Source organism: Quercus robur, chromosome 2 (genome assembly GCF_932294415.1).
Source record: "Quercus robur chromosome 2, dhQueRobu3.1, whole genome shotgun sequence".
Classification (NCBI taxonomy): Eukaryota; Viridiplantae; Streptophyta; class Magnoliopsida; order Fagales; family Fagaceae; genus Quercus; species Quercus robur.
The window spans coordinates 62,107,510-62,117,364 of record NC_065535.1 but is presented as its reverse complement, the minus strand read 5'-3'; the positions used below and the strand labels follow the sequence as shown (position 1 = coordinate 62,117,364).

Here is a 9,855-nt window from a genome sequence, read left to right as displayed (position 1 = left end):
AATTATTTAATTGATGACATAACTATTGATTTTTGATCTTCTAGAAATTTTGTATGTATAGAGGATATAAGAAAAAAAAATGTAAGCATTAAAGGTAGATTTGTAAAAATTCATATCTAATAAAAAGTTATTGAGTGAAGTTGTTATAGTTGTAAACATTGGCTACAGCCAAGTTCATAGCCAAACTTTGTCCAATTTTTAATTTCTTTCTTAATTAATAGATTTTTTTTTTTGGGAGGAAAGTAGGTAATAGAATTATAATTAAATTAAATCATCCATTTATATAAATATGGATAAATGATAGTTACAACAATGGGGGTAGGGGGATTTGAACTCTAGTCGATCTTGTGGGAAGCATTGGAAAGTGCCAATTGAGTTACAAGGTTTTTGGCTTCTAGAAATTAACACAATTACAACTTATAAGACCCAATTTTTGGCAATAAGATATATTTTGATATTGAGTTGCCTATTATTTATGGGAAAATTATTAAATATTCCGAAAGTACTATAAATTCGTACTCCCCCATTTCACATGAATTGTGGGTCCTACCATGAATTTAATTAGTGAAACCCACAATTATATGAGAGGGGAAAATATGCATTTATACTACTCCGGAAGTATTCTATAATTACCCTTATTTATAAGCAAGGTTTTTATATAACTTGGATTGCAAAAAATTTTATGCAACTCATTACTTGGTGGTTTAAAAAACCATACACAAGTATTATTTAAGTAAGTAAAATAAGTCATTAAAAATGTTAAGTAATTGTTACCAAAAAAAAAGAAGTTATATGAGTATGATGAGTAAATGTAAATAGTTTTTTTAGCCGACATGTAGTGGGTAGCATAAAAAATCCTGCAACATAGATTGCGTAAAATCCTTTTTCGTTATCCTACAATTATTTCCATAATTTTTTTTCTTTTCACAAATAAATGGGAAGTTGCAATTGAAAAATGAGTCTCAGGTGTACTTGCTACTAACACACTTTCCTTTTGCTACCGTAAATCAGTGTGCTGTCATTCCCAACTTTACTTGTAACTGATATTTACTCAAACGTAATTGTCTAATTGCCTTGTGTGGATAGCCAACCCGAGGTTCACATTTTTGTTGCTTCTGAGCATATTCTATGTACGTACCTTTCTATTCCTCATGAAAGTTCTATTAAATTTCCTTTGATTTCTCAGACGAAACTGAGGCATATCATATTACTATTTTGCTAGTTGTCGAGGAAAACCATCTTATACATACACCCGTTGGATTCTGTGTGTATCATTCTTGAACTTTCGCCACACCTTTGCCAAATGGATCTCCGGGCAAGTTTGGTTTTGATCACTGCTTCTCTACTCTTTAGTGTTGCTAAAGCTTGCTCTAATGGAGACTGCAAGGTTTGTGTCTCCTTTCAATTTTTAGACTACTTTTGTACAATAAAAATCTTATGGGTTTAGCTCTAAGTTCTTCACTCGTTTCCATGTGTAGCTACTTGACCCATGCTCGTCCGATGGAGATTGCCAAGCTGGGCTCTATTGTTTCTCTTGCCCTCTAGAATTTTCAGGCAGAAGATGTGTTAGATCAACCACTACAAACCAATTCAAGCTCCTGGTATTGTAATTCCCTCTCTCTCAAACTGCACACACATCCAATTTTTAGTTTTAAAATATATATATATATATATATATATATATATATATATATATATATATAAAGCTAAGTTTGATGCTCCTATATATATTATGTAATAAGCTCTCAAATACTTATCCTTCCAATTTCGTGAAGAAAAAAATGTGCCTTTCTAGGATAAAAGTCTCTGTCAATATCAAATTATCATTTTTCTTTGTTTCTTGTTTTAGTGTTTATTTTTCTTTTCTTGATTATGTATTTTATCGATCATTGAATATGGCTTTTGGATCTCATCCAAAAAAAAAGAAAAAAAAGAAAAAGAATATGACTTTTGGACGGCTGTAGAGGTAATAGCCATTAAAATTTTATCATGGCCACGTAATCATGATTCCTGACCCAATTATTTGGCGAATATTGGGAATTGGTAAGAAATTGTATTCGGCCCAGTGGGGCCGTTGGCTGGTTAAGGATATATGACCATAACATGGCCCATTTCATTTTGAATTATGGACTATAACATGGCCCATGTATATGTAGATATATCATGTATGTATATATTTTCTGTAAGCTATTAAATTCTAAATTCCAATAAAGCTGGATGTTCTAAGGTATCATCCTAAATAAAACTTTAAGTTTCTGACCATTTCTCAAAATAATAATAAATTTAATTATTAATTTAATTATTTATTTTTGTAATTTTCCTTCTCTTGAATAGAATAATACACTTCCTTTCAATAAATATGCATTCTTGACAACCCACAATGCCTATGCTATTGAGGGAGAACCATCTCACACGGGAGTTCCTCGAATTACCTTTACAAATCAAGAAGACAACATCACTCAACAGCTAAATGTAAGTTCTTTTTAATTTTTAAGTCTTTTCTTTTACATTTTTTAAATGAATGATAATTTATGCAAATCTTCATTTTCTTATTTTAATTTTTTTTTTTTTTTTTTTTGGATTGATTCAACTTTTTGGACTGCCAAACTAGCATTCTTTATTTGTAGAATGGAGTTCGCAGCTTGATGCTAGATACGTATGATTTTCAAGGAGATGTATGGTTGTGTCATTCTTATGGAGGAAAATGCTATGACGTTACTGCATTTGTATGTACACTTTGTCCCCACTAAACTAACTTTTTAAGGTTCTGTTTGGAATGAAGGGAAGGTAGTCGGAATATACTAAACATTAGTAACCTTCCTTTGATGGCAATTTTGCCCCATCTCGCTTAACTCACCCCTCCCCGCTTCGCCTCGCACAGATTTTTCCCACCTCGCAAAGGTGGTAGGACAAGGATAGAGCAAGATTTTAGCTCTATACCATGAGGTGGGGTGGGGATGGATTTAGACTTCTTAGACCCATCCCGCCCCGCCCCTTCTCGTCCCCACCCCGCCCCGTGTTGCTAAGGAGTTATAATTATAAATTTTTCATACCCTAGAACTCTACTATTTAAACAAATATATCAATATTAGCTTATTTTATTCTACCCAATGTGGTTCTCTGCCTTTATTTTATTCTGCCCAATATTAGTTTTTTTTTTTTTTTTTTGTAATTATCTTGTTAAATACTTAGATATATTATTCAATTTTTTCTAAAAATTGATTTAATTTGATGGGATAAATTTAGTTGTAATTTCAAGTATATTTTTATTAATGATATAGGTTTTGTTAAAAAAAATTGTACTAGTTGTAGGGCAAATTAACAAAAAGTAGAGTTTTACAGGATGAGGCGGGGCTTCACAAGGCCCCAAAGGGCAGGGATGGGGTGAGAAAGTTTTTCCTGTCATGCGGGGCAGGACGGGACGGGACAGGACGGGGATAAGGCAAAACAATACCATGTGGGGCGGGGACAAAGATCCCATTCTTTGGCACCACCCCACCCCTTGCCATCCTTATTCCTTTCTACTCTTTTCTCCCTCCATCCAAACATAAGATAGATTATGCGTTAGAGGGAAAATAATTATAGAGACATAAATTGCCTTAAATTTTATGCATAATAGGAACCAGCTATAGACACTCTGAAGGAAATAGAAGCCTTCTTATCAGCAAATCCAACAGAAATTGTCACAGTGATCTTAGAAGACTATGTTCAAGCCCCTAAAGGATTGACAAAGGTCTTCACCGATGCCGGGTTAATAAAATATTGGTTTCCTTTGAAAAACATGCCAAAAAATGGTCAAGATTGGCCACTAGTAAGTGACATGGTTGCCAACAACCAAAGGCTACTTGTATTCACTTCAATTATGTCCAAGGAAGAAAGTGAAGGCATTGCTTACCAGTGGAATTACATGGTTGAGAATCAGTGTAAGAAGCGTTCATTAATATATATTTTCAATCTAAAATTTTTTTTTCTTGTATCATTATGTAACTTTCGGCCTTTGAGGTTATAGATACTCTTCAATTACTGGATCTTTCAATGGACTAGTTGTTGTCTATTATTAATATTAATATAGAGTGCACAATAAAAATGGATTTCACTTTTAAATAGTTATAATGTTCACTCAGACTATTATATTTTAATGGCATTAAAGAGAAAATAGTAAGAGTTTGTGTTTTGGTTTGCTTCCTTGAAAATATTTCAAAAACAGCTATTTTTATATTTATATATTTAGACGTACATACGTATTTAGATAAAATTTTGTTTACAAGATAACATATAATTATACTATTGTATTCGGATTACATGAGAACTCCTACGTACTATCATATTGCTTTAGTGATTGATGATCATCAAATGCCTTAATTTTAGCCGTAGATAATGTTATCTCAATAGGCATTATATGTTTTCCTTTATAAGGAGAACATAGTTCAAATCTCCCTCTCTCCTATGGTTATAACTACTAAATTATTAAAAATAAAAAAGACTCATTAATTGATTGGATAAGACCCAAGTCCTAAATTTCCTATACTAATGAATGTATCTTTTCTTTTCTTCCCTTTTTTTTATTATTTTTTCAAATCGAAAATTTGCAGATGGTGATGGTGGAATGCATGCAGGAAATTGTCCCAATAGGACAGAATCATCACCGCTAGATGACAGAACCAAGTCTTTAGTTTTGGTGAATTATTTCCCAACTATTCCCTTCAAGCAAATTGCTTGTGAACATAACTCAGCGAATCTGATTAACATGCTCCATACTTGTTTTGGTGCCGCTGGCAACCGGTGGGCTAACTTTGTTGCTGTTAATTTTTACAAGGTGTGTCAATTTTCCTCCCTTGTTTCATTCTCTTTTGTGAACTTTGTATTGCCAACGAATTGAAGCTTCATATGCATAGGTGGAAAAAGAAAAGGAATAAAACTTCTAAAGCAAAAATAGTTTCTAAAAAAGCTCTGAAATTAAATACTGAGTTGTATGGAATAGAAAAATTAGTTCTTCATTTTAGTTTAAGAAAGTAGCATAATGAGATGTGGATGGTTTCTTCCTCCAACATTGAATCCTTAATCTTCATTAGTGATGGTAGTAATTAAGTGGCAAAACAAGGTTTCAACTCAGGTAACAAAACCTATAAATGGTATACAGTTACATGGGGACAAAGTTTGTGTATGTAATTGAACCGTATCCAGATCGACAATGAGTAAATTAACCTTTGGTAATATCCATAAGAGCACATTCGTCAAATACTTTCCCAAATAATAAAACTTATACCATCTCTCAGTACGTCAAGATCAAGAAGCTTTCCCAATTAATGAAGATCATGCTTTCAAACACAAAAAGATATACTAGTGAATTCATGCATGTTGAAAGAGTGTTACCATCTGTTAGAGTTTCTAAAAGAATTGAGCCTCTTGCGCCTAAACACATAAACCCAATAACTCAAAGTTCTTGAAGTTAATCAAAAGTAATGGCTTCTCAAAGAGCCAAGTACTACCAAGTACCATCGATCACTTTGAGTTTGTCTAGTTCATCTTTGATTACAAAAGGGAGAAAAATCTCAGTTCATAATTGGGTTTATTAATATTTAGTTTCCCCCCCCCCCCCCCCCCCCCTAATTTAATGCAGAGAAGTGATGGAGGTGGAGCATTTCAAGCTTTGGACACTCTTAATGGAGAATTGTTGTGTGGTTGTGATGATGTCCATGCATGTGTGGTAAGAGATATTTTTGGCATTAGAATTATTATTATTATTATTATTATTATTACACAAATGTTTTGACTTTCGACACATTTTCTCACTTCAAATATTTTCATATTCCATTGATCTCCGTGCTCGAAGGTACTGGTGGTGGACCGGTTGTGGGGATGTCTTGACCTTAGTCATTTATTTGCTTTATTTTATCTAGTTATTTATTTTAGGTAACAAATAATAAAAGCATAATATTAGAGTTTAATTAATTAGGAGGATGTAACAAATTTTTACTAGTAAAACAAGAAAAATAAGACAGAGGATTTAGACTCATAATTTATATAATATCATATGTCACCTTATTGTTAAAGAAAATGAATAATATGGTTAATATGAAAACAAAATCAAACATAATATTTCAAAACGAAAATTTCAAAAATTAAATGGTCAAAATAAAAACAACCGTAAATAGGTCAAAAGTCTACTTTTCTAAGACTACCCAAAATCAGTCTTATTGGCCCACGTAACTAGCTTTCTAATGCTTTGGGCCGCCTATCCGGGGCTGAACCCCACTACTTTATATTTTGAAGTCCATAAATTGACAGTTATGTGTCCAATGCACAATGAAAATTCTCACATTTTGATTTCCTTCATTTTGCAGAATGGATCAACCTCATCAGCTTGCAACCATGAGATAAACGTGGACCACAGTTAGGGGCATTTGGTTCGCTTGATACTACATTTCATTGTAATGTTACATTATTGTAATCTTGATCAATAGAATCACATTACAACAACATAATATTAAAGGGTTTGGTTCATTAATTACATTTCCTTCATAATTCAAGAATGTAATGTTCCTATACTTAATTCATAAACATTCTCAGAAACAATTAAAATTATTATATTAAAAAATTGATTGAAAATAAGTAAATAACCTCACCACTTAAAATGCAAAAATTACCCTTGAACCACAAAATACTCTAAGAAGACCAAAAATGACCAAATTACCCTTAAAACCTCAAAAATACATTTGAAACCTCTAAAATAACTAAAATACTCATGAATGAAACCTTTAAAATTACCAAAAATATCCTAAATCTGCCGAACATGAGCAAAATATCCTTGAAATCTCAAAATGACCAAAAACACCCCCAAAAACCTCTAAAATGACCAAAATATTCTCGAAAATTGCTAGAAAGTCCAAAATGCCCTCAAAATCTCAAAAATGACCAAAATACCTCTAAAACCTCAAAACAATAAAAGAAATACCCATAAAACCTTTAAAATGACCCAAATACCCCCAAAACTTCTAAAATTATCAAAAATACATCGAAACCTCTAAAATGACCAAATACCCCAAAACCTCTAAAATGGCCCAAATACTTTTGAAATCTATAAAATGAAGTTTATTGGAAACAAATATGTTATAAAATAAAAATAAAAAATAAAAACCTATATGCTACCTCAGTATGTTGTTTCTTATTATTTTCAACCATAAATCAATTGTGTAATTTATTTATCAAAAATTTATAATTGTAAAAAACTAATAATCACAATCCAGTATAGTAGTGAGGAAATTAAGAAAATAATTATTCAAGGAAAGCGTTAAGACTATGGGGTTCTTTTTGCACTTTCACCAAATTATTTCAACAATAACAACATCATAGCATACTATATAATATGTTTAAATGATATTTTTTCAAAAAAATATTTTCCTACAACTAGATGTATGTACTATGTACTTAAATTCCATGTAGCCTTGTATATGGGTTACAAATTAAGAGTGCTTAAAAGTGGGGTTATTAGAAAATTAAAAGAAAATACCCAACTATCTCTTCACAATGACGGCAATTACTACTGTTAAGCCCCACATTAGAAAGAATTTTAAATGTCTCCGTTAGAAAGAACCCTAATAGATAAATATAATATACATTATTTGAATTTTAAATGCCTTCGTTAAAAAGAATCCTAATAGATAAATATAATATACATTATTTTAAAGCAGATGTTCTCCTTTCAACCATACTAAGTTTTCCATCTTTTGTCTCGTGAATATTATGAGAATATCAACTATTTCTCTATTATTATTTTCCATTGAGGAAGATAATGTATCTGTCATTATTTCTGTATTATTGTTTTGCCTCCGTTAGGCTTGTTTGAGATGTTTTTATTTATTTATTTATTTTTATGAGCTTGTTTGAGATGTTTACCACTAGACATTTCCTTTGTTTAAATGCTGGATAACTGATAAGTCTATTTGTAGAAGAGATGCTCTTGTACTGACTCATAATTGCAGGAAAGTGATTTTGATTGTAATAGAACCAAATTGAGGGCCTTGCCCAAAAGCTACCCAAGTATGATTTGGGCCTTGGGTGGGTTGATCCAAAGTGAGCACATACACACCCTTAGCCACTGGTGTCTATCTTTAACCCAACTAAATTCCCATATTTGCAAAAAACATCCACTCAACAAATTTTTAAAGTCTGACTCTTTTTTTTCCAAGATAGAGCATATTAAAATCTTAGTAAAAAAATAAGCCAAACAAAAACCAATAGCATCATATCTATATATAAAAATTTCAAACATGTAATTTGGTTACTTAAAAATGAATATTGTGAAACATGCATATTGCTTTTAAAGGATTGTACAACATCTAAAATTTCTCTCTTTCTGAGTCATTCAAAATTTAAATTGATGACAAAAACGCTAAAAGACATAAAACAAATTTAGCTAAGAAATGGCTGGACAAATTATATTTTCTTTTCTCTCCTTTTTTATTGTTAATCTGGATCCCACATAATCAATATCATTCACTTTAGTTTTGGGAAGATAGATGTCATGGGTGTGGTATTTGGAGAGAAAAGTACCATGAGGCTTGAGGAGAAAGTCAGGGTTGGGACTTCCTATAGGATGGTAAGTTATAAAATAAATGTATCATAAGGTTAATTTGTTTTTGGCAAGGTGTTGCCCCTCTTGCACCCTTCTCTCCCTTTGGTAGAAAGAGAGAGAGTCTTATTACTCAACTGACACTTTTTAGTATTTTTACTGAAAACTTTCAGGATTCAAATTTTATTCTCCCAATTATTAAAGGGGGGGAAAAGTAATAGTAACTCCGTATTGTTGTAGTAATAGCATTATCTAAAGGAGGAGACCGAAAAGATATCAGGTTGACTACATGGTTTGATCAAAACACCCTGGATTCGTAGCTCCTTGGATTTGATTTGTATTGTTTTTCTTTTTTGGAAAGTAATATATTTCCTAAGATTCTTCAAATCATTCATAATGAAAAAGTAACGACATTCATGTGAAGTGTAAAATTCTTTAAGTCATTTATTATAATCCAATCATATATATGTATCAGTCTTCACCGATTATATGAATATAGACACACACAGTCACTGGCCAGATCATAATTTAGGGATAGAAGTTGCAGTCAAAAAGTTCATACTACAAATTTAGTCAAAAATTAGCAGCTTCCGTGTTTTCAGACTTGACTCTTGACTTACTGTCCCAGAAAGTAGTGCTAATTAGGTGCCCCAGTTAATTTTCCATATAATCCTGTGGCGGAGCATGTGAGTAGTTGGATTAGGAGGTATCTAACACATGCTAGCAATCTTCTCATGGCAATAAAAATGTAAATTCTAATTGTAGTACACTTATCATTATTAGATTATTTATGTATGTATGATAGGATATGAGATCTACATGATTGTTTCCCCCCCCCCCCCCCCCCAAAAAAAAAAAAGGATCTACATGATTAACCTAATAGTACTTTCACTAGCCAACATGCTCTTGGAGTTGCTTTGTGCGAGAATAATGGGCTTCATGTTATTGGTGTTTTAAACATTTTAAAAATGAGAGAGAGAGAGAGAGATGTTATTATTAATTAATTTTGGGTATTAGGGATCATATTATTATACATAATCCATTTATATTCCCTTAATATTGACCAGCGTAGCAATGGGACTTTTGTCGTGAATGCAAAGAGTTATTATTATTATTATTTCAAGTCCAAATAGTAGGGTTAGGAATACATAAAAATAAACCACAAAAATTCTTGCAATCTAATGTATAATCAATTACACAAGATAATTCAACATTTATTTATTAATTATGCAACTTGATAACAAAGATAATTTGATTTCCTAGTAGGTCTCTAAGCTAACTTT

The 9,855-nt window shown here is 31.8% G+C and overlaps 1 protein-coding gene across 3 annotated transcripts; it reads left to right on the top strand.

The window, feature by feature from the left end:
- The first annotated feature begins 1,015 nt into the window (after positions 1 to 1,015).
- On the top strand, positions 1,016 to 6,508 carry LOC126714393 (PI-PLC X domain-containing protein At5g67130-like). 3 transcript variants are annotated; one of them, XM_050414528.1, is made up of 9 exons: positions 1,016 to 1,130; positions 1,223 to 1,387; positions 1,479 to 1,601; positions 2,335 to 2,472; positions 2,628 to 2,726; positions 3,620 to 3,923; positions 4,593 to 4,816; positions 5,621 to 5,707; positions 6,345 to 6,508. In XM_050414528.1, the coding sequence occupies exons 2-9, from the start codon at positions 1,304 to 1,306 to the stop codon at positions 6,396 to 6,398; spliced, it is 1,113 nt and encodes a 370-aa protein (XP_050270485.1). In that variant the 5' UTR covers positions 1,016 to 1,130; positions 1,223 to 1,303; the 3' UTR covers positions 6,399 to 6,508. The 3 variants fall into 3 exon arrangements, with proteins under 3 accessions (XP_050270485.1, XP_050270484.1, XP_050270486.1); XM_050414527.1 differs by having other exon boundaries at positions 1,100 to 1,387; XM_050414529.1 differs by lacking the exon at positions 2,628 to 2,726 and having other exon boundaries at positions 1,100 to 1,387.
- Positions 6,509 to 9,855: the final 3,347 nt, after the last annotated feature.